We start from the raw sequence: 25,020 nt of genomic DNA on the forward strand, positions 1-25,020 counted from the left end.
ATCATATTGTTATTATTGTTTTTTTTTTTTTTTTTTTTTACATTAATGTTGATGGGTAAAAATATATATAGATATACGTATATATATCATTTTCCTATTTCAGATTACTATTTTTTACCAACAGCACCACTGTTAAATGTCATATGTGTCCGTTGCTTTGGGTGACACTGATTAAATGTGAAATATGTGCCATTTTTTATCTTAATACATTCCAAAGAAATTGATAAAATGGTTAACAGTGTTATTGCAGTGTTTTGTGCAGCATGAATGAAATTTATTTATATATATCGATATATATAGATATATATCGATATATCTATATATATATAGCAAGATCAACGATGGGTTTATCATATATTCCAGTTATGCATATACTTTATTCATTAAACGAAATGTAAGACTAGCCTACATCCAGCTTCCTGTAGGGACTGAAGAAATTGAGCGCACATGAACAGCCGTCAGTTGAACAAAGTATAGATATCCAAACTAACTGAATTTGAGTTTCATCGAACTGCGGCTAGCTGTGCACAAAAAGCTCAAGGCTGTTTTTGATCACATTACAGTCCAGCGGCCTCGCACCTCTATCAAATGTGAAACTTCATTTGGAAGCTGACAGCTTTTTCTTCTTAAACCAAAGTTTTTTTTTTACCCAACAGCAGTTGACGATTATTTCTACCTTTGCACAGTTAGACCAAAAATACTGTTACAATCTTTCTGCACATGACGTGAAATGTTTTGTCTGAGTCAGATAGCGATTATTAAAAAAATCAGATCTAATGCAGTGGTGTCCTTAGGGTGTCTTCTCATACCGAAAATGGTCAGGCAGGTGTAATGTTGTGAACTGAGGTCAGCAAGGAGTTCACAGCAGCCTGACTGACAGTAATGGATGATATTGGCTTGTGCTGTTTATTGCTCCAAATCTTATATTCTTCCCATGCATATGCAGATGCATATATAAAGAAATGTATTGGACAATATACAATATTCTGAAAGAAACTTGATAATCAGAATATTTAATTGTTTTCAGACAGACATCTGCATCAGTGCTCAATATTTCATATTTACATAGTATTTCAATGTGTTCTTAGGCAGGTCGACAAATTGTTTTATTAGTAATAGGAACACATACAGAGTATGCTCTTGCTTCAGCAACATAGTAATCAACTGAGGAGATGAAAAACCTATTTGCTAGGAATCAGTTCTCAGTGGTGGGTGAACCACAAATAAATAAACTTGTCTCTTGTTAAAAACCTAAATCTAAACCTGAAACTCCGTCAGACCTACGCAGCTGATTTTCCACAGTAAAGGACAGACAGTAAACAGTAAAGATGGAAACTGACTGTGTTCTTCCCCTGACCACCGAATGAAAACACACACCATAGCTTGCATTCCCACACACAAACTAATCTGCTTTTTTCCAAAGCCTTCTGAGAGTTATCATCATCTTTGTCCACTTTTACAATAGAACAAAGGTGATTTTGAGAGACCTGGACCTGGAGCTGGAGCTTGAGTGGTGTGATAACTGTTGGTATTCCAGTCAGACAGCACTGTATTATATAAAACGTGTATTGTGTATTACTGTGGGTAACGCGTCACCCACAGTAATACACAATACACGTTTTACCTCCTCTTCCCCCCTTTTCTCACCCCTTGTCTTCATCCCTCTAACCCCCCACCCACCCCACCCATCCCCATCCACTGCACCCACCCCCTTCGCCCTGCCTCAGCACAAGCGTCCGATATCGTTCTTGGTGCAGCCTTGGTTACAGCACATCCCCGCCACACCCAGGGAAAAGTTCCTCTTCCTCCTGAAGGGTTTGGGCCAGTCTACAGTCGGGTCTTGCTCCCCTGATACTGCGGACTGCTGAAACTCCCCCAGCGGCAGCCGGTCGCTCGCTGGCCGCCTGTCTCCTAGAGCCCCAAACAGGGCCAAGAGGTCTGCCAGGGAGTAAGAGGAGGGGATGTGGAGAGGAGAGCGGCTCTCTGTCAGCTCTTGTTGCCAGGTGTGCTGCTGGTCTCCCTCTGTGATGTCACTGTAGGAGCTCCACTGGAAGGGGTCTGGAGGGGAGGGGGGGTCGAAGGAAAGACAGGCAACTTTTAATTCATTTATTTACCCTTTTATTTAGAGAAATGTCACTTGCCAATGCAGTGTCTGCTGCATACACAAAACACGTTTGCTACTCAGGAGTTGCACACACCCATTAAATTAATGAATGAATCAGCTGGTCTCTCTATTGATTAAACAGCCAATTTATGAAGCCTATATCAAAGAAATTTGACAAAGGTGGCTTTAACATTTTTAAGGATTTTATCTCAGTTTTATCTAATAAAAACATGCGTGCTATAGTTGGGCAAATCGTGGTAAGGTAGGGAGTGTTTCCTTTTATTCAGAGCTGTCTTTAGGAAGAGAGGACTAACTATACAGTAAATATGGTAATTAGCCACTAGAGATTATTAATATTAACTCCATTTCACAATTAGAGGAGCCCACCTTAACGAGAGCTGGCCACGGTGCTGAAATCTAAGGATTCTAGGATGTCATGTATTTCTAATATGAACCCCCTAGAAATTGAAGAACAATTGAAGAAAAACGCTAAAGCGCACCAAGTCCTCCTCTACGGAACATTTCGTCTCTCCAATCAACTTCACATATACGGTCATACTGAGAAAATACTCCTCGAATATACTTCAGAATATGTTTTAAGATGTGTTTCAAAATATGCAAAATTTAGTTAAATTAGTTCATTTTTGGCCCATGTTTTGTAGCCTATGTTTTGAAACATAGAGGCTATCTATCTAAACATACTCTTAAGTAGGCCTACATGTGAAATGTACTTTTTCGAAAGGGAAATTTAAAATATAGACCTCTGCAGTCAGGCTAGTGTGCACAAATGAACCATTAAGAGAAGCGTGGTAATGGAACTCACCCAAGTCGCCGTCTACGGCCCGTCTCCACCGCGAGCCGCCGCAGGTGAAGATGACGGCTCTGATGAACTCTCTCCCGCACAGCTTCACCCCGTAGTCCCTCGGTACGACCACCCTGCTCAGCCCGTCAGCCGTCACGCCGCCGCACAGACCCCCGACACACACCGCGACCACGGCAAGAGTCAGCCTCAAAAGCATCTTCTCTCCCCTCAGACTGTCAGGACCAGCCGGGCTCGTTTCTCTGCACAGGTGATCAGCCGAGCGCCTCAGAGCTGCAGGTGGTCCGGATCCTGTTCTGTCTCCTCAGGCGGCTAAGACTTTATTCTTTCTATTAGGAGAGTGGTCTTTCACAGGGGGTTGCTGCCAGTGTGTACAACCTGAATCAGATGTTCAAGTTCGAAAATAAGTTTCTATCAGTCTGTCTTTGGAGCAGATTCTTGTTTCTTCTTCTTCTTCTTCTGTTCTCTTGGTCTCTTCTTCTTCTGTTCTCTTGGTCTCTTCTTCTTTTGTTCTCTTGGTCACTGATGCAACCTTATATACAGTTAGTCCACACCTCTCCATCATGAGTCACTGGTTCACTGGTATCCTCATCAACCTGTGCCTCCAACCCCAGCCCTTCCTCTCTCTCTCTCTCTCTCTCTCTCTCTCTCTGTCTCTCACACACAAGCACACAAACATCATTCTGGTGCAGGATAATGACGTACTTTGAGTTATTTGGCTTAATATAATGATTTCATGTGATGCGTTTGCGTGCACATTACTCACACCCACGTACGACTACAATCGTCAGAAAAGTTTTCGATGGGCTGTCTCAGTTGGGGGGGTGGGGGGGACCAACAACTGGTTGCGGTGCTGGTTTTGAGACAGACCAAGACATGCGTAAGGTCTTGCGCACCTCAGTGGGCAGAGATTGTCACCAACACTGTGAAGGTTAGGTGTTCACACTGGGGCCAGTTGTAGCACGCTTTGGGAAAAAACATTGTCCACAAAGGCTTTACATCAAATAAGAACCTTGTCACAAAAGACAATTCAAGAACAGAAGCTCTTTGCAGTAGCATGTCTTCTTTATTGAAGGTACAAATATAGCTTTAGCAGTGACCATTGCACTGTAGATAAAGAAAACAATTTAATGTCAAAGCATAAATGAAAACTTTGATAAATACAATGCATAAATCGCTTGCACCACCCCCATGTAATAATATTCCACCCCCCATGTCATGATAATACAATTATTATGTGTTTTATCGGTACAAATACTGTACTGCAGGTCCATGATATGATGAAAGTAGTGCAAATAAATCATGGGTGCAAAAACATTAAAAAGGCAGTTGGTGTTAGACTATTTTGGCTTCCGTAATCAAGGCCAGAAAATACTTCTGAAGGCGCCGAATGTGCCGATTGGACGATTCTGATTCTGTCACCACCCAGTCACCCAGACTCAAACAACCAACGAATCATTTCTCCAACAGGGAGCTGAGGTTGCTTTTGGCTCGGCGGACCTTCTCTATGCTGTCGAAGGTCGGCGTCCCGTGAGGCAGGTCCAGGCGGTCATGCTCTGAGACCATGATGCTCTCAGCCTCCCCTAAAGACAACAGGAAACAAAACATAAATAGCCATTGTGTCCCTTATTAGTTTTCTAATTTTCTCTTCACTAATAAGCCAGTTGAACGACTGTTGCGTCATGAGGTTAATTATGAAGTTTCTGTCTTTTCAGAAAGCACAGAGGGAAGACTAAATATAGCCTACTTTTTCCATCAGTACTGTGCACTTCTCGTTAGCGTAATATGTAAATAATACAAACAAAACATTTCAAAAAGCCAAGTTACCTCTGTGGATAGTGTGTAGAGAGCATTGTGCTGTTTTCTAACCCTTATCCAAAAAATAAGAATTTCGGGAATTAAGAAATCTTTATTTTCAAATTGAAAATCATAAAATGTGTTTTAACTGGTTTCATAGGTTCTTGGGATACAATATTCACAACACACAACTTGGGCTCAAACAAAAGCGACCTTTATTTGCTCTGAGTACAGAAAGAAAGTGAGGTCGTGTTGAAACTAAGATATTGGTATTCTCATGGCTTTACAGGGTATGTGGCAATTTGCTGCTATTTCTTTTGTTTGTTTTCTGTTTTTGGGTTTTTACGATTGTATTGGTTCTCAACCAGTGGGTCGCAACCTAAAAGTCACAGAGCCATTTAGAGTAGGTTATGGGCATTAACCTTCAAAAAATCAAAAAAATCCATCAGACTTTTTTGTACAAATTTTAGATCTTCCGGTACATGACTTATTTTGAAATGCATCCATTTCCAGCTTCATGCAGCACCTCATAACACATTTTCACAAACCATGACGGAACAAACAAGCACAACTCATCTTGGGCAGACATTAATTGACTGAAGACAGAATTTATCATCCACAAAGAGATGGCATCAGCTACAAAAGTATGGTAACACAAGTATTACCCCAAGTATATTAAATATGGGTTTACTTCCATGGAAGCTAGACAGGTCAAGAGCCTGCAATGTGTTTTCTGAACATATGAGACTGCCAAAGCCAAGGTGCCATTTAGTGTGGGTGACTTATCTAGTGGATGTTTTTGAGCAGCTGAACACCGTAACTTTGTCTGTGCAGACTTCCAGTATTGTGCTGGACTCAGAAGAAGCAAGGAGAGTGGCTCTCTAGCTAACGTGTACAAATTGAGCCTTTACATTACTAAGAAAACAAATTATTCTGTCAAGCGAGTAATTATGGAATCACCTAATATGTCTGGGTAAACCCCCGGTAAACTCAACTGAGGGTGGCGGTCCTGGTCAGGAGAAGAAATCAAAAATGGCAGCGGCGGCTGACCGACCTGCTAATCACATCTTTGCAAGCTGAACTGAAGAAGACACAGCTTTGGCAGAAGAGGTTAAGATGACCTTACAGCCTATACAGTCAAGACTGGATGCAGTCCATTCGAAAGTGGAATCTTACAGCCCGCACTTGAATGAGGTCCAAACAGCTTCGTCCGGCCACAGTGACTCAGTAACCCAGATGGGTACAGCTGTGTAACAGCCTCAGACTTTTTGAAAGCTAAAGAGTGAGCGTCATTCAACAAGAGACTTCATGGCCAAGTTTCTCGTGGACATACAGGGGGACGACACTCTCACCACACCACCAGAACTGGATAGAGCGCACCGCACAGTTTGAGCGAACCCAGCAGATGAAGATTGAGGCCAAGATCGATTTTCCTGCTGCATTTCTTACAGTATCAGGAGAAGGTTCAGGTGATGGAATCGTCATGGAAACAAGGTCAACCAAGGGAAAAAGATTGTTCCCGATGAGAGCCCAGCTTACAAGCGCTCCACATTTAAGGGGATCCAAACTACACACTAAGGGCATAAAGTTCTCACTATGCCATCAGGCAAGATAAAGGATATTGGATCTATTTGGAATGGAGACTGACACCATCACGCTACCAAGCAATGAAAAATGTTTGTGTCTTGTGTTTCCACTCACTGAATAAATTGTCCATGGTGGGTTTTTTTTGTGTTATTTTGTAATTTTGTCTCTTTTTTTTCCATTTAATTTTGTCTGTTTCGTTTTAGCCACTCTTTAACTGTATCTTATTTGTTTTGTAAAGCACTTTGAAATGGTTGCTTGGAAAAGTGCTATGTAAATTATAATTCTTATTACTTGTAAAAATGAAAAAGCAGTTTCTTGATTAACTCTTATGCAATACTGTAACATTCATGTGGCTGCCCTTATAAATCAGAGTCCTGTTGGGCCTGTATTGTGTCAGTAATTTCCATTTTTGTCAGGCTGAATTACCTTGAAATGAGCCACTGGTCTGTTTTTTTGTATGTTGTTGTATGTTGCTTTCTTGTATGTTTATATGTTGCTTTATGTTGATTTATTGCCTTTGTTTCATGATAGTTAGGCTTCAAGTTCTACAATCTCCCTTTGCCTTTGTTTGCCAGTAGTGGCAAAGGACAGTTCATCAGAAGTTTATCATAAGCTGATGTTTTTGTAGGGGCTTCCTAATGAACGTGTTTTTGTCAACTGCACTATTTATTCTCTGAACCAGTTTGAAAGAAAGGTTAAGCTCTCAGGAATATAAAAACAAATGGAAGTGCTCTTATTCACTTTGGACCCTGTAAAATACTTTCAAATGAGACTTGAATGTGACCATATTTTGGGAATACTCAGATGTTCTGATATCAGAGGTAGTAATGTCAAGATTTTTTTGTAATTAAGGAAGTTTTGTTTGTTACACCAAATCATTCTCTGAACAAATGAAAAATACTGATGATTATTTCAGATTTTCGCAGTTCACTTTCAGAGTTGTTTGAAAAAAAGGCAACAAAAAATACTGTCTTGGTAAAAATATGAGTCAAATACAATTGCTCAGAATTATGATTCAAAAGGCAGAGTTAACCAAGTGGTTTAAGTGGTTTCACTGTGGGAAGAAAAGTGAAGTGGATTGATAAACAGCTCATTTCTTTATGTCCAAAAATAAGGCTTTGTTTGTGGAGGTGACTGCTACATGGCCTTACCTCTCATACGATAAATCAGTGTTCCATAGGCCATGTCCATCTGATAGGCCAAGACGAAGCTAAGAGGAACGACAGGAACAAACAGACCCGGCTTCTTCCTCTTAATGGCGCTGAAGGAAAGTATAAAGGAGGACAGAGAGGTTTGGATGTGTCTGGGCAGCACCAGCTTGCTCATCCACACTCACACACTCACAAAGTCATAAATAGACCGGCACCAGTAAAGGCCACTGGACTTCAAGGTGTGATTGGTTTAACATTGACGGTGTGAAGCTTAAGATCAGTGAGGCTCACACCTTACAGCTGCTATATATAGGCCACCAATACAAGCTGCCATCTTACTGTGTGTAAGTGTGTGTGTGTGTGTTTAAATAGAAGTATCTCTATGAGCTGTCACATTCAATACAGCGGAGAAACCCTTCATGGTCACATTATGTGATATCATAAAATCATACAAAATCCTGAAGAAAACACATAACATTAACATATACCTGTTAAGTTTTTCTGTGAGTGTGTGTGTGTGTGAGTGTGTGTGTGTGTGTCCTCTGGTATATACACATCCATGCTTGTGTGCAAATGCATTGTAACAAACAGACCCACCCCACAGTGAGTCCAAGAGTGGCCAGTGTGAAGAAAGTGCTGTAGTATTTGAGGAACTCTCTGGACCAGGCAATCTGCATCGCCATCTGCCTCTCTCTCATCTGGTTCTGCATCAGGATCTGACGCTCCATCTACACACAGACACACACACACACACACACACACACACACACACACACACACACACGATTTGGGAGTAAGGCCGTGGAAAAAGTCATCAGACATAACAGACCTTTAAGGCCAGCAATGGACACTGCATACATAGCAATGCTGTCTCATAACATCAAATCTTTAATGACCTGGGCCTGTTAAGCATCTTAAGACTAAGATGATCGTAACATCCATCTTACGAAGCCTCTTTAGTTTGTAAGGTGTTTCCAAAAAGCATCTTAACTTAAGACGCTCTTAAAAATGATCGTAGATAATGACTGCCTCTGAGCAGTCCTAGAATGCACTTAGCGTTTCCGTAACTTTTAGACAAAAAAAAAAAAAAGGACTCATTCCAAAGTTTTAACATAGGATTTTAAGGTTTATTAGGCTATGTTTTAATATTTCATATTATAGTTTAGCTTCATCTTATGTAAATGGGGTGGTGTGCCCCAGGAGAGGGGAACACTGAATTATAATGATATTAAAAAAACAAAAAAAAAACAGTTTTCGCGTGCTGAGGGAACCGTGAAAAAGGAGACAAAAAACTTGATGCAACTGACGCAAATGATTTATGCAACTGGAGTGGTGAGCTTCTGGAGAAGGGACAGGGAGAAATGAAATGTTCAATAACTTGTTGACGTGCAGTGAGACCAGTCATTTACTGTGCATCTGCGTCTTTAAATAATGTAAATTATGGTCTAAGCATACAGCATATAATTGTTTCTGTTGTGTGTTTCATTTTTGTTTAGCATTTGATGTATTTACACAATATCACATAATTTACAGTATGATTAATCCCTTACTATGAAACCAAGTCAGCAAACACTTCAGCACTTTTCAAATTGACAGCGTCACAGCGGCTTTAAGATACACTTGACTAAAGTGGCCGAGTGCTGATTTGAGAAACGCACGTACGCAATAAATGAACCTTCATGAGATCACATTTAAAAACACTCTTTACCACTAAGAGCGATTGTTATTGGGAAACGAGACCCAGGTCAGAAAAAAAAACACATTTAAAAGGACAATTCCAACGAAGTTGAAGTTTTTGCTCATTTCCTGCATTCCCTTACTGTTTCGTGTCAGTGTAGATCATTTTCCAGTGCTTTTATCAAGTTATGAGATATTTGCCATTTCTCCCTCATCTTAGTTGTTTTTCAAAGTAAATATTTTTAAAATAAACACTGTCTAAATATTACAAGGTCCTCCCAGTAAAGAAGAGGGTGCCAATTTTCAGCTGTAATTGTCTAAAATTAAGCTTTATTTTCCCTTTAATTTGATGGACTATAGCTGGCGGAAGCATCTTGCTTTGGTTTGTCTGTTGGCTTGAATAGGTTGTGATTGACAGAAGGTGGGTCTTAATGTAACTGCAGAAAACCTTAGCTATTGGTTGAAACTTTTCTTTAGGGGAGGAAAACACAGAAATCAGAGAAGCAGAAAGCAGAAATAAGACGCCCCTCCTGTCTCGTCTCGGCTCTCACGGTGTCCCCGAACACGCACATTAATATGAAATTAATTAATGAATTAATATGAAATGGTGACTGGAACTTCTTTCAAAATGTACGTTTATAGCCTGATATAGCTCTGATGCAACTTTTCAACGCCGCCTCTCATTCACAGTGATGGATTACCTTTGCCGACCAAATTCAAAGTCTCTGGAGTTGTTTTCTATGCCGTTTCTATGCCGAAATTTACTGGGAGTGAATGAGACACAGAGGTTTGGCAAAACTGATTTAAAAATATCTTTAATTGTGGTGCATGCATGTAAAAACAGTCAAATTAACATTAAAGGGATGGATCACGTTGGAATTATCCTTTAAGACAAGACAAAAATAACGGAGACAAGAAGCAAAGTGTTGCATAGTTAGTTATATATAATTACAGTCATAGCCTAAAAACAATGACACACAGATAACAGAATGCATGTAACTTGCATGTATCTAATAGAGTAAATATCAAAATCGTAATATATTCAGTTATGCAAATTCCAATTTGCAAGAGAGTGCATTTGGTATTACAGGAAAGGTATTTCAGGCAACTTCCTATACAAGGCATTCTGTGCAGAATACCTGGGCTACAAGTCATGTCACATGTCAGAGAAATCTTTTATTTTATGTTAAGCAGCTGCTACCGCCTTGGGATACCTGTCCACCCAGGACACTGCAGAATGATGGATATAAAAACACTGACACTGAGACCCACAGACAGATGGAGAAGCAGACAGATTCCCTTTAACCTTAAAGTTCTCAGATACAGTAGACAGAGAGACAGGCAGCCAGAGGGACAAAGAAAAGGGTCAGAGGTACAGAGAGAAAGCCTCTCCCCAGAGACACTGAATCCACACTGGTGAACCGCAATCAGATGAGGTGGGGCTTATTGTCTCTTCCGTTTCCTGTTTCACAAACACTCATGCCTACATGTACACACACACGTGCTTCCTGTATAGCAGTTGCTACTGAGTTGAATGAGTGACATTCTGCTCTAAAAAGCTTTTGTTCTGGAAAAGTCAATGTGTCAAAGACGAGCCTCTGAGGCAAAAGAGAAAAGGCTAAAGTGACATTCAAGTATGCATAAATGGATCACAAATTATAGCGTGTCGGAGAAACATGATTTAGATTTCTCTTTTTCCCTCCTCATTGATATGACAATTCTTTATATCTGCATTAATGGCTGAATATTACCTGGCATTAAAGGTACAGGGGTAACAACAAAAAGGATGAAAGAAAATATGCAAAACGGGAGCTAATAAAGGCTTACATCACACTCTAAAATTACTATTTTTATGGTCTGCTTAAAAGACAATTCCCAATCAGGATGATTACCTCCTGAGGAGATAAAAAACTCATGCCAGTGAACAAAAATCCACTTCACATATCTTCACTTGAACAACGGTTGCAAAAACACCACAATGTTTGCAGTGTATGTGCCCATAATAATGGCCCATAATACCTAACCCCCTACCATATATGAATTAAATACATAAACAACAGATGACTATTAAGCAAATTAGGCCTACCTTTACTAAAAGGCATCTGTGGGAATAGCAGTAGCCTAAAGGTTAGAAATGGTTCTGTGACCATGAGGCAAATGGTCCACATCCAAATCCCTGGACCAGCAGGGAAAACCTTTGTAGTCGGAGTGAACGAGTGACGCCATCTCCTTCCATAAATAACTACCTAGAGATGCCCTTGAGCAAGGCACCTCCAATTCCAGTATTTCTAACTGGAGAGTAGAGGAAGACTATAACTCTCACTTTCAGGTGTGAATGAGTGCCGGAGTCAAAATTGTGGAGATTCAGCTCCACCAAATTTGCCATTGTCACAACCTGGTAACATTTCCACAGAGGTTACATGTTGACATGCGAGAACAAAACTATGACATTAATGGATCAAGTAACCACAACTTAAGCTTTTAAAAAAAAACTCTTCCATTTGGTCTGCTGTTGAAATTTGAGCACCTCAGTATTCATGCATAAGAAGAAATTCGATGTTGTTAAATCTGTTGAGAACAGTTACAGACGTACTGTAGCTATGACGACATGGGCTAACGAGCCTCCTGTGTGCAGAGGGAATAGGCAAAGATCCCAGATAATTGGCAAACTGAAATCCTTGAGCACAGGAGCCCACAAAACACCAAAAAAACGAGACCACCGGGACAAGACAGCATAATAAGATGGCACTTTTTTAAATTCAACAAGTCTGTTTGGTCTGAATATGGGACGCTGGAATCCATTGTTGAGCATTCCTGGCCCATGGGTCTAATTCATCGAAACATCAGTGAAGGAAGCTGCCCACTTGATAACCCCAATGATGTATAACTTGTAATGTAAAGGGATTCTATGCATCACTATCGCTTTCATGTAGGGCTGCAACTTACAATTATTTTCATTATCGATTAATCTATGGATTGTTTTTTGATTAAGTGTATAAAATGTCAAAAATAAAGACAAATGCCCATCACAAGTTACCAGAGCCCAAAGTGATCTCTTAAAATTGCTTACTTAGTCTGAGTAGCAGCCAAAAAAAACACAATTAATTTTATAATGACATACAGAGTAAAGCAAGCAAATCTTAGCATTTGTGAAGCTGTAACCAGCAAATGTTTGGTATTCTTACTTGATAAATACCTAAAACGATTAATCAATTATCAAAATTATAATCGCTTAATTTTCTGTCAATCAACTAATCATTTCAGCACTATTTTCATGCTTCAAAAAGTTTTACATACTACATTTATACCAATCAATGGGCGTATCTCATAAAAGAAATGATAGGTGTTGAGTACTTGAAGCAAAATGACGTGTCCTGTTCTCTCCTGCTGTGTCAGTGTGAATAACATCAAGTGGGGTGATTTGCTGACTGAAATAAACCAAAACCAAATAAAACGGCACAGGAAGGCTGAGCAGTAAATACAGGGCTGTGACGTCACTGGCGGGTAGAAGTAAAAGGTACTTCAGCTAATGAAGCGCAGTTAAGCATGCACCCTAATACGGACTTCAAACATGCCATTACACTGACTGTGGAGAGTTCAAGCCAAATTTGTGAACATTAAAAAACTCTTTCCCAAAGCTGGAGGCCATGCAGAGAGCCAATTATAAGCACCTCAGTATTCATGCATGAGAAGAAATGTGTTTTCACCTGAAAATGCGGAGGATAAATTTCACGGCGCCATTGAAAGCATGTGTGTGTGTGTGTGTGCCAGCCGCCGTGCACGCGTTGTAGATGGTTGCATGTGACCAAATAAAGACGGGGTTTGTCCGTCCTGTTTCTGTTTTTCTGTTTCTGTTTCTGTTGGGAGCAGTTAAAGATAAATTAAAGTAAAAAAATAAATAAAGTAAAAAACAGGTAAACTTCCCCATTAGTGCCCTGTATCTTTCCCACTTCACAATGCATTATCAATGGGCTAGTTTGGTCATGAATCACTTAGCTATACGTGGGAGATTATGTTAGTTGTCAATTACAATAACAAATAAGCTAATTCATTAATTTAAAAAATGGAAAACTGGAGAAAGCTGTTTTTTTACAGAACACTAGCAATATATAAATGCTGTTTTAGGGTGGAGTATTGCTTTAACCTGTGTGGACAGGTTCTCTAAAAGCCTCAGGTAGCCAACATGAGAGAACACTTATGGTCATGGAAATTGCTGGAACAGCCTGAATAATCAACATTGCTTGTTCTTCAACTGTGTGTCGATGTATGAACGACATTAGAGAACAATACTGAACTCAATGAGTTGATGCTGTAATAATGAGTTGACAACATTGAAGTAGTAACCAAACAAAAAGTGTGTGATGTTGATGAGGCAGAAATCACATTATATCTAGCTCAGACTAATGAGGGGACTGAGTTTAACACCTGTTTGCGTGTGTGTGTGTGTGTGTGTGTGTGTGTCTCACATGTTTGTGCATGCTCACATGACCACACCCACACACACTGACCCAAACTGACTCAAACCTACACGCAGAGCACAGTCTACCTGAAACAAACCCTTTTCAAGATTCCAGTCAAGGATTATTATTATTTTTTTTTTCTTCTCATCTATCTGCCTTGGAGATGGCTTTAACAGGAGGTAAAAGAATATTCGAGTGAAGAAATAAGTAGAGAAGGAGAGAGAGATGAAGACAGAGAGATGTGCAATGTGCAAATTAGATCAAATGCGAAGTCTTGTAAAGATCACATTGATTTCCAGAGTGTGTTTGATGTATTTTTATTCGGTAGCACACTGAAAAAAGTGTCGACAACGAGGAAGAGCACGGGAAGGTCATCAGTATAAGTATGTAATGTCACACAATCACAATTGAAGCATCCATAGTCATGTACATACAAGGCTATTTGGACCTAATAACACAACCTCATAGAATGACACCACTGTCTTGAGGATGGAATAAGTCCTAATGGAGGTGTGATCAGAGTAAAACCAGGAAAAAAAGTGAATTTCCATTAAGTATGCTTGGGGGCATTGTGCCTGTTAGTTTACCATACACAGAAAAGGCTATAAGTAGGCTATTTCTACCTGAGTTAGGACAAATTTCCTCACTGCAAATCAAAAAATAAACAGATAGGAAGTACCTTGAATGCAAAAAGTAAGTGTATTAATGCTCCATAAACACAGAAATGAACAAAAGTGCATAAGTGAGAAAGGGACAAACACAAAAAAAGGTTTATGCAGCTACAGTATATCACTTAAAATCTTGAATAGAAATTGGCTTTATATAACACTGGACTTCTGTCAGTCTCTAGCTTACTCATTTTTGGCTTAGCTGGCAGGAGGCACACCCAGAGCTGGCCACCAGCCCGGCAAGTCAGTCCAGATTTAACAGCTTTAACAAGGTGTTAAGTGAAACACACCTATTATAACATTATACTGTAACATTAATGATGTGTAAACTGCACAACCACACCTGTCACTGGGCTTCACAGACCATGATGTTATTTTCCTGCTTCTGCAGAGCAGACAAACATGGAAATGTCTAGGGCTGACCCGAATGCTTCGAAGCTTCGAAGCTTCTACCGTTGCCATGGTAATCGACGTCCAAATCAGTATTCGAATGCTGCGTTTTTGTTTTGTTTTTTTTATTCATTGGACGAAAAGTTACGTTTCCATCCTGTACATGCGTACGGAAACGCACTGTATCCGGACATGTCTGGCGACGTGCCAGGAGATATTCGGCCCGCCACACGTCCGTAATTCCCCGAGAACGCACAATGTTTGTGTACCGGAGATTTCTGTCACTGTACACGCCTCGTTAAATGTCAGCTCAGGGTTTTCACCATCACAGCCTACATTGAATTCTGTATGTCAACCACAATCCTGGACAAGACATTTAAGAGACACCTCGATTCAAAACCCTGAATCAAATCTCCCAATTAAATACAGCCTAAAAGAAAAACAACAGGTGTTTCACTGCCAAGACTGGACTGCCCTCAAAGCCATAAGCTGCTCAGTGAAAACGGGAATTCAGTAATATGAACACCAAACAGGACTCCAACAAGACTCACTGGGCGTTACCCTAAGATGCCGAACTTTGGATCCTGCCTCTATTGCAGAGGATTTGAACATCTTCTATAAACGGTTTCACACTCCTTTGATGAGAACCAAAGTCTGCTTAGCTCCCTGCCCCCATCACAGAGGAGGATGTCTTTTGGCAGCTGAGCAGGTGTAAACCTATCAAGGCTCCAGGGCCGGACGGCATCCAATCATGGGTGCTTAAGTCTTGTAACTTGGAGCTCTCCCCAGTCTTCTCCTCCATCTTTTGTGAGTCCATCAGAACAGCATCTGCACCCGTTCTCTGTTCTCTTTTCAAAGTTGGTCCATTTTTACCTACATATATTTATCTTTCTAGTGACAGTTGATTTCTGTAACTGTTTTCAAGTCTAAGCAGTATTTTTGCTAAACAAGCTTAACTCTTGGGCGCATATACAGTACACCGTGCAGAGATGATGTTCAAATCCTTGATGAATTACTGTTTTTCCCTGAGCGGCTTAGGGCTCTGAGGGCAATCCAGTCTTTTTTTATTTTTACCCGATAAATGACGAAAACGATGAATTGATTATCAAAATGACATAAATTTTCTGCCAATCGACTAATAGATGAATCGACTAATCGTTTCAGCATTATGAGCAATATATTGTCACTTTTGGCATTTGTGCATGACTTTTAAAGTAGACAACCGACTGAGTATCATCGCCATCTCAGAGTCAACAGCAGGAGGGGTAGCCTGTATTTTGGAGGCAAGCCGAGACAGGTAGAAGTGGATTGTCAAATGGCTGCAAGACAGCGAGGGGAACAAGCAGAGAAGAAAAGGCAAAAAAGAAGAAATGAGACAGAGGGAGTCCACTCTGGAGGTGGCGAAGTGAAAGTGGAGCTGAATTGCATGGGGACGTTCACTGACATTTCCTAAAGGACACAAGGCACAGAGCGTGCAGGAAACCACATGGAAAACCGACACTGACACACACAAAGTACCATACAGAGGTCTACAGACAGAGAGGAGGGAAAGTCATAGACAGACAGACAGTGAGAGAGGGGGAGAGAGAGAGAGAGAGAGAGAGAGAGAAAGAGAGAGAGAGAGAGAGAGAGACAATGTCAACCCAGCTACTTACAACTAACACATTATAACACGTATCTCCTGTTATTTGTCCAGCCAAGTAGACAAAGCCATAGTTTTTCATGTCTATTTAAGTCTTAGGTGGTCTACATGAGTATTTCGTTCTGACCATTTAAATAATGATGCTAAATATCCATAGTATTTATTTTGCATTGTCTGCATAAGACTTCTAAATTAACTTAAATAGTATTCTTTGTGGGCAGGTGTCCTTCAAGCAGCCTTATGTTTGAAAAGTCACTTAATGGACCAAGCGTGGGCTATCAGGACGGTCTCGGGTCTCTCAGAATACGATTCTATTTTCTTAGTGAATCAAACGATAAAAAACTGCCATTATTTCTGGATTTAATATTTTAAAAAGGCTAGGCTACAGATAAAAAAGGAACAAACAGACTATTATGTAAAATACCACATGAATATTTATTCTCTCCTGTTTGGCTGACTGAATTTGTTGTCAAGTCATGCTTGTGTGCTAAGCATCTGGAAAAGGCTTGGAGTTCAAGCATTTAGCACTGTTGCGTCAATTAATCCTATTTCTTTCAAAGTAACTTGATATCTCTGCGCCACCACACTTTAAGAGAAAACTTCTTTTCTACAATTAAGGAGGGAAATAGAGCGAAACTCACTAATCTTCTTCTGTTTGAGAATGAAAATCTACCTATCACTCCAACTGGTGGGATATCTGGTGGCAGCTCTATTTTCCTACCTTTCCCTATCTGTATGCACATTTCCTAAGTTGTCTTCCAACTCCTGACACTTTTCTCTTTACTAAATAGAGCCTTAACAAATTTAAATGGATCCTTGTAGAATGCTATCCTAGCTTTCTTACTTTCTTTCTTTCCTTCCTTGTTTCTATTTCTCCTAAGATATTCTGCGCTCCTCACACCTGCCAACCATTTCTTCCTTGTTTGCTTGCAGGACATTGATACTCTCTTTCTCGATCTCTATCGCCTTCCTCCGCTGCTTCCTAAGATGCATCCTTTCTTGGATGAGTCTATTGATATCCTGCTGTAGCCTGGGCTTAACTCAAATTTCTCATGAACTCCAAACCATTCTACCCCATAATCGTAAATAATATCTCCCATTTTCTCTAGCTTCTTCTCAACCGTTCCTTTAAACCTATCAAGCGCCCTTAACAAGTCTTTGTTAACAGCTTCCTATTCACTCCTCTTAGCAGCCTGCAGCCATTTCTCTCCAGGTTTCTGCCTAGCGTTCTTTAACTTTCCTGGCTGGCTGACATCACTGCTGTCCAAACCCTGCATTTCACTAGTGCCTGCCTCCTCAGTGACACGGGTACTGATATCCGGAGGGATATCATATATACCGGCTGATGTGGGGTCCCTGGACATCACCTCTTATTCCCCTTCTGAAGCCCTTTACAGTTATTATCTTTTCCTAGCCACAAGAAGAAACCTGAGGCTATTGTGTGATGACCGTGTGTGGGTCTGAAACATTCATCAATACAAAAGGATGTGATGTTGCCCTTAACAATTGTGCTATAATCCAGGACGAGCATTCATACAGAAGCAGAATGCAGATGTCATAAGAAAAAAATAACTAACTCCATAAATGCTTACCATCAGGCTATGCCATTCTAAACCTACAGGACTGTCACACAGCACCATTCACAAACCACCTAATCTAAATGCTACAGGGTTGAGTGTGTGTATGTCATTGGGGTGATCAATCAGGCTCCTCCATTACAGTGTTTGTACCAAAGAGTGCACCTGATCCCTATAAAATGGCCTTATACAGTATACGTTGGGTATTAAAGGACTATGAAGAGCAATCATCGGACCCAATGACTACAACAACATGGCTACTTTTGTCTATATTTGGCCTCTTTGGAACATTGTTAGTTTCCACTTGTTGCTTTGAAAACTCACATATAAATGTGGTGAAAGTCAGACTTCCTTTAAAGCTGACACATAGTAATTGGCATTCAACTTAGTACGACTCTCCTGTGCAGCTGCCTATGTAATTGTGATTTCCATGTATAAATGCTTTTTCATATGATGTTTGCATTGGCTATAGAAAGTGATGGCAGGGGGCCATAACATCTGAAAAAGTAACAATTAAACGCCTTGCGGGGAGCGGTTTGCTCACCACCTCCTACTTTATACACCAACCCCCTCCAGTGCATCGGGAAGAAAAGCCCAAACCTGTTATTAGTAGCCAAAACGCTACCTATTCTTAAAAATGAATTGAATAAAAACGTCAGAGCTTTCAATTACCCTGAAGACATGCGTCATACAAGAATGCCCATCCCTGCTAAATTTTGCAATAACCTAAATGATATACCATGATTCAAACAAAATGCTCAATGGCGTTGGCTTAGAGTCCCAATCAAGAGAGTGGCAAGGAGTCATTTGCTGTGAGTGATGTGACTTGAAAACACTGGAAAGCAATCATGTCTGACATCTTAATGCGGTGGGAGGCAACAGCAATGCTCCACAGAAATCCTGAAATTGCCAGGGTCAATCTTACTCATTAACGTCGGTGGTGTCCAATTACAAATTGAATGTTGCCAAAGAGAAGTAGTTGCATTGATGATTTCCACTTACAGACAATTATGTTTGTCTCCACGCAACCCTGAAGATTTTTGGCTAAATGTTATACGTTTGAATATGTATTGTTTAGCCAAGATCTGAAAGATTTTATGTATTCATAAAATTACAATCTGCGCTATTGTCAAGTACACTTTTACTGTATTTTCAACAGACAAACCGATAATGTAAAAATTAGGAATATCTGTATCTTATCTTACAAACTTACATTCAAAAATGATTCTGAAAAACATGAAATTATCTTATTATTATTATTATTATTATTATAAGTTTGCAATATATAGGATTGGAATATATTAGAATTAGAATATATAGGCATACTGTGTGATTATAAGAAATGCAGTCAAAAACAAAAACAATAAAAAAGCACAACATTAAATGTTAAATCACAAACCGCAGGCTTTCACTCAATACAGCATAAGTGAATAACCTTAAATCTAGGCAGAAAAAGATGTAGATCCACTACAGCAATCCACACACACCAAATATTCACCTGTGAGTCACCATCACGACCCCAAGAAGGGCTTTCTGAAACTCAATTGCCAAACCTCGGCCACCACTAAACGATATTAGTCATCATCTACCACATTTACAGCTGGAAGAGGAGGGGAAAATAACAGGGGAAACAGGACAATAGACCTTTTGGGCGTAGTTCGGATAATGACATTGTTGTTATGACAGTCATCATATCCCACCTGCTGCCCAGCACCTTACAGGCACAAATAAATCATAACATATTGGCCGCAAAATGGAGAAGAAAAAAATACAACCTTTTGTTTGTTTAAATGAAAAAAAAAATTAATGATTGCAATAAAGCCTCTGGTCTCTGAATGGACACGCTGAGAGGAGTGTCTCTCTCTGTCTTTGACACTGTGTGGTAATAATTCCAGAGAGAAAGAAAGACAGATTTCATATTGATTATTATGATATTATGTCAGTGGGTGCTCCTTCTCTCACCTGCAGCCGTGCATTGTGAAGCATGAACTCCTGCTGCTTTTTCAAGTTTGCATCCATGGATTTAGACAACAGGAACCCCATGGTGATGTTATTGCTGTTGGTTTGAACACAGAAACAACACAAGATCATGTATTTTATTCAGCAGATAGGTCAATATATCACCAGGCGCAATATTACACAATGAATCCTACTTGTACAGTAGGTCTAACTGCCAAATCCCTAATGTGTATAACAGGGAGCCAACGTTAAAACAGTTATGGCTTCAACATCCAGTAATATTGGCAATATTTCACTGCACCCTTGCGGACTGTAACTTCACTTCAAAGCTTTTGTAGTCAAACAAATAGATGCTAAAACTGTCTAACATACAGTTTTTTGTAAACTGCTACCTTTAGGTAATGGTAATACATAACAATACACAACGCTATGTCTTATGATTCAGTGCTTTGTGGCCAACTTATCAGTTAACAGCTATCGTTATAGTTCAATGTTGGGGATTTTTAACCCAAATTAGCTTAGTGAACTAACTGACAGCAAGTAAGTAAATAAGTTAGCTTCCCATGCTTCGCTGATACAAACCTTGGACAGTGGTTTCACCTTCAGTGGGATGTTGGCTAACTGCTAACTAACAGTGACAGCGTTGTACGTACCAAATATATTTTATAGATAGCTATCGATTAAATAATATATAGATAATGGTCAAAGCAGGACTAACGAAGCTTCAAGGGCATATCTGTCTTTATTGAAAAAACAAAAACATAACTTTGTGCACCGCCCAAAACAGTTCGAAGTGCTTTCCATTGGTCAATTCTACCAGTGTCAAAACCAGCTGGAATATAAAATACACATATTACTTCCGGTCACACCTTTCAAAATAAAACCCGTGTTGACAAAAATGTGTTCCAAGGTTTTTCATGTAATAAATGAAAATACAATCGTTATATTTTTTTTCCCAACATGTCATTTTCATTTCAGGAACATATTCGCAGACACATATAAGCCTAGGCAAGGTAGCAAATATATGGGGCTGCCAAAAATACACTCGATTACAAAACATATCAACATACAACTTGGAGGGATGTCTACTACCTTGAAAATGTCCATTTAGATTTGGATTAGATTTAAATGAAATGTTAATGATCCCCGTGGGGAAATTGGGCTGTTACAGCAGAACAGAGAGAGATATAGGGAAGAATAGAAATACAGTAGGCCTATATAATATAACAAATAAATCAGTATTAAAGACTATATGCAGACATGCATTATAAAATGTTCAGATTATCAATATGTCCGGAAATGCAAATGTGGATGGTAACCTAATCACATCATAAGATCAGTTACAGATATGTGGCTCAATTGTTGCTCAATAATTTATTTTATTTTGAAGGTAGAACGCTGCCTTTTCCGGTTTTATTCTGGATATCGCTGGCTTGATGCAGCTAAATGTGGTGACAAACCCCAAACAGGACATGGGCAGGTTCAGTGTTCAGCAGGACACAGCTTTCTAAATCACAAAGTTCAACCCTGGGGCGTCCTGGTTGGTCTGGACCCTTGTCGCATGTTGTCATCCTACCCGTCTGTGTCTGTCTGTCTATCTATCTATCTATCTATCTATCTATCTATCTATCTATCTATCTATCTATCTATCTTTAGTTCAGCTCAATGCATAATATATTATAGGAATATTATAGTGATACCAAAGGAGATAAGAAATACCATAAATATTATAAACTCACTATTAAGTACCAGAAGCACATTATAGCCTACCGTAAGTCTCTATAAGAATATCATAGTGATTTTTCTTTAGGGAGACATCAGAAAAGAAGATCACCAATGTCTAATATTCAGCCACTGTGGCATTATAAGACAATTATTCTGGTTAGGAGGATTATACTATATATGCAGTGCTTGTATTACAACCTAAGAATTTAAAGCAGAATATCTACACCATGTGGATTAGCTCCAGTTAGTTGAGAAATGGCTCCCTCTGTTGGTATTTGTGGGTCTCTTACAGGTCTAAGCTAATATTTGGGTCTACTGGGGTGAAGATGCCAAAGATTCCCAAACAGCCCTGCTCTATGTGTAACATGATTATTGCAGGACAAAACTAAATTTGTTTAATTTTGATCCTGGGATGAAGAGGTTTAAGGACACTTGTTCTCCAGTATAATTAATGGGATCATACTAACTAGTAGGACAAAATTGTGAGTGAGTTGGCATCCCAAACTGTCTCGTTGTCACTTTTGACTTTGTTCGTTCAAAGTTCAAAATGCAGCGGACTGATCCAGAAACTCTACTTTGCAGTGAACCATATCAAGCCAAGCTATCTTGTTTCATTGACGCATTACATCAGTTTTTGAGAAGCCTGGCCTAATTTCACCCCCCTGGACACATTAAAACACTGCTTTTCCACCATTGTTTCAGGACTGCAACCCACCTCAGCAACAGAGACATTTCCTGATACAAATTACAAGTACTTCTTTAATAAATGCATAAAAACTGCAACATTCGGAAATACTGCTTTGGGCTTTTCAAAATACTGAAAATAAATCTTTTAAGCAGTGATTTCTAACTAGAAGCATCTTATTACTGATTACATTAAGATTTTTGACGCCTACAGAATAGGTTACAAATAATACAATACAAAAGCAGGTATGTGGAAGAAATTAAACTTTAGTTATTATGTTTTAATTTGTATTACTCTTTAATATCATAGTATGCTTCATTATTTCTGCTGCGTCATTATACAACTTGTTTACCAGAGCATTGTGCCTGTCTCCATCATTCAAGGACATGAGACTCACAGATAGTATCACTCCCCCTGACTCTGTACCAGCCTCCAACATAATCCACAGACCCCCATTTGATGAGATTTTGTCTCTTGGACCCAAATCTGAGAATATTTTTATTGTTAGATCTGATTTTGTCCAGAATTCCATGACTATCTGTATTGTAGGTAGAGAGATAACAGTGAAACTATGACCAAAATATGCATTCTTCTACATTCTCTAATTGTGTTAACTTCTTGTAAATGAAATAATGGTGAAGTTTAACAATTCCTCAATTTGCTGGGGACCCCCTGGAATCCCCTCAAGGACCCCTGGTGGTCGCCGGACACCACGTTGAGAACCACTGGCCTAGAGAGCTGCATACTCTGCACTTCTCTCCATGCTGAATGAATGAATAAACTGCTAGAGACAACATCTGGGAGTTTTATTCAACAAGTTAAATAGCCTCTTCTGCTGAGGCAGGCGTTTTGTCTGTGAGCCTTTTGTGACACGGATAGTAAGAAGCCTTCAACATTTGGAGATTTCCCATGGTGTTTCCAAGGGGTACACGGGAAACAAATCATCACTGTTATTTTGGCTGAGTACAAACTCCCCAGCGATAACAACATCGATCTGATCTCAAATGCATATTTTACACAAACTTCTGTCCGGATTCATTCATTCAGCATGGAGCCCGCAGCTTAATTGATGGAAAGCCCATGAGGGTTTCACACGGAAACATATATAGCAACGGGACAGGCTCTGTAGCAGATAGAGGTAATTTATTCATGAGTGCATCTCCGTCTGTTGCAGTACGGAAACTCCAGCTGGCTGACAACTTTGCAACAATTTGCATGGAACTTCTACCTGCTGTCTTCCATGGAATTTCTGCCTTATCTGTCCCTGTGTTCACATTTCCAGGTTTTACAAATAACGTCATTATAAAGACGACACTATATTTCTAGCAGTAACTTCCTTTGGTAAGTCATATCAACTTGTCAATCTATTGTAAATTCCAGTTTGCCAAATGACTGTAATTAGAGGGGGGTGGGGGGGGGTGACTTTTTGATGTTCTTTAATGAAACATCTACCAAAAAAACAACTCACATGCCAGCACAGCCCCTCACACTCACATCTGCACCCATGCACCCAGATGTGCACACACACACACACACACACACACACACACAAAACATCAACAGCAATAACAACAGTGAACAGTAAACCAACCTCAGAGAGAGAGAGAGGGGAAAGAGAGAGAGAGAGAAAGAGATTTATCCACACAATTCTCCCTGTGTTTCTTTCTTCACTTACAGTAACTGCAGTCTAGATCATCAAACTGTGACGATGACACAGACCAGAGAGAGAGAGAGAGAGAGAGAGAGAAAGAGAGACAGAAACAGAGAGACAGAGAGAGAAAGTGAGAGAGATACCAATTGTCCTGAGGAAGAGAGATTTTTTTCCCCACAGCCTCAAAAAGAAAATATAAACCAAACTGTTGGACTGTGCTATTACTGAGAGAGACATACACACAGACAGACAGACAGACAAAGACTTGAGACCAATTCCACAACAGTTCATGGAAAAGTTGAAGAATGTAAAACCATTTTATTCAAGCATTAGATATATTTACAGAATTTGAATGCTGTATCTCATTGTATGATATCATCTTTCACACTGATATAGATCAACAGTCTTTAAGCAGCAGAGCGTCACTGTGTCTGCTCTGTTTACTAATAGTTGAATTTGAATTGTTGGTGCCAGGTAGGTAATGGGAATAGTGGCTGGGCTTATAGCAGGGTGGGTGGGGGTAATATAGCCCATATAGCTTTGAGCCTCGCCGTGAATGTGGCAGCTGTTTTATGGCTGTTTGAGGTAATCCACCCCTTATCGATAAGACTTACAGTAACCATACGGCAGTCTACTTCCTTCTCCGCCCGCCTCCCTCCGGACGGTTACAAGCCCACACAAAGGATTCTGTGGAAGAGGCGAATTAATCATCCCCTTTAGCGGATCATTTCCCGCCCTTGTTGTGGGAAATCGGGACGGGACGGGGGCAGCTTCACTGTGAATGTAGCTGTTTTTTTATGGCTGTTTTGAAGTTATCCACACCTTACTGATAAGACTTAATGTGTTTCCTTCTTCCCTTACTGTAACTACTTCAGTCTACTTCAACTAACTGTGATGATGACAGAGAGAGAGAGAGAGAGAGAGAGAGAGAGAGAGAGAGAGAGAGAGAGAGACAGAGAGAGAGAGAGAGATAGATAGATGGGGTATCCCAGGTACCCCACCCATTACCGGTTAATTAGCAGCAGATACTACAGCTTCTGTTAAGCAGGTCATTTAATCGCTTACCTTTCCCCAGCGTAGTTTTAGCAGTTACGGGACAGCTACGACACAAGTTAACCCGATCTCCC

The 25,020-nt window shown here is 40.0% G+C and overlaps 2 protein-coding genes across 3 annotated transcripts; both read right to left on the reverse strand.

Moving 5' to 3' along the window:
* Window positions 1-1,717: 1,717 nt before the first annotated feature.
* rln1 (relaxin 1) lies at window positions 1,718-3,314 on the reverse strand. Its single transcript, XM_071901313.2, has 2 exons — window positions 2,928-3,314; window positions 1,718-2,058 (listed from the first exon to the last, which is right to left on the reverse strand). Exons 1-2 carry the CDS (start codon window positions 3,121-3,123, stop codon window positions 1,724-1,726), a joined length of 531 nt encoding a protein of 176 aa, XP_071757414.1. The 5' UTR covers window positions 3,124-3,314; the 3' UTR covers window positions 1,718-1,723.
* Window positions 3,315-3,968: 654 nt separating this feature from the next.
* Window positions 3,969-25,020, reverse strand: plgrkt (plasminogen receptor, C-terminal lysine transmembrane protein). 2 transcript variants are annotated; one of them, XM_078287009.1, is made up of 5 exons: window positions 24,959-25,020; window positions 19,836-19,929; window positions 8,057-8,187; window positions 7,460-7,569; window positions 3,969-4,507 (listed from the first exon to the last, which is right to left on the reverse strand). In XM_078287009.1, exons 2-5 carry the CDS (start codon window positions 19,914-19,916, stop codon window positions 4,380-4,382), a joined length of 450 nt encoding a protein of 149 aa, XP_078143135.1. In that variant the 5' UTR covers window positions 19,917-19,929; window positions 24,959-25,020; the 3' UTR covers window positions 3,969-4,379. The 2 variants fall into 2 exon arrangements, with proteins under 2 accessions (XP_078143135.1, XP_071757411.1); XM_071901310.2 differs by lacking the exon at window positions 24,959-25,020 and adding an exon at window positions 20,415-20,570.

The sequence above is a fragment of the Centroberyx gerrardi genome, chromosome 2, assembly GCF_048128805.1.
Source record: "Centroberyx gerrardi isolate f3 chromosome 2, fCenGer3.hap1.cur.20231027, whole genome shotgun sequence".
Classification (NCBI taxonomy): Eukaryota; Metazoa; Chordata; class Actinopteri; order Beryciformes; family Berycidae; genus Centroberyx; species Centroberyx gerrardi.

Coding starts and splice junctions, on each gene's coding strand:
- plgrkt (XM_078287009.1), bottom strand. CDS start 19,916: ATGGGGTTCCTGTTGTCTAAATCCATGGATGCAAACTTGAAAAAGCAG. Junction 8,188..19,835: donor TTCACAATGCACGGCTGCAG/GTGAGAGAAGGA, acceptor GTCTGTGTGTAG/ATGGAGCGTCAGATCCTGAT. Junction 4,508..7,459: donor ACTGATTTATCGTATGAGAG/GTAAGGCCATGT, acceptor TGTTGTCTTTAG/GGGAGGCTGAGAGCATCATG.
- rln1 (XM_071901313.2), bottom strand. CDS start 3,123: ATGCTTTTGAGGCTGACTCTTGCCGTGGTCGCGGTGTGTGTCGGGGGT. Junction 2,059..2,927: donor GGCCGTAGACGGCGACTTGG/GTGAGTTCCATT, acceptor CCTCCCCTCCAG/ACCCCTTCCAGTGGAGCTCC.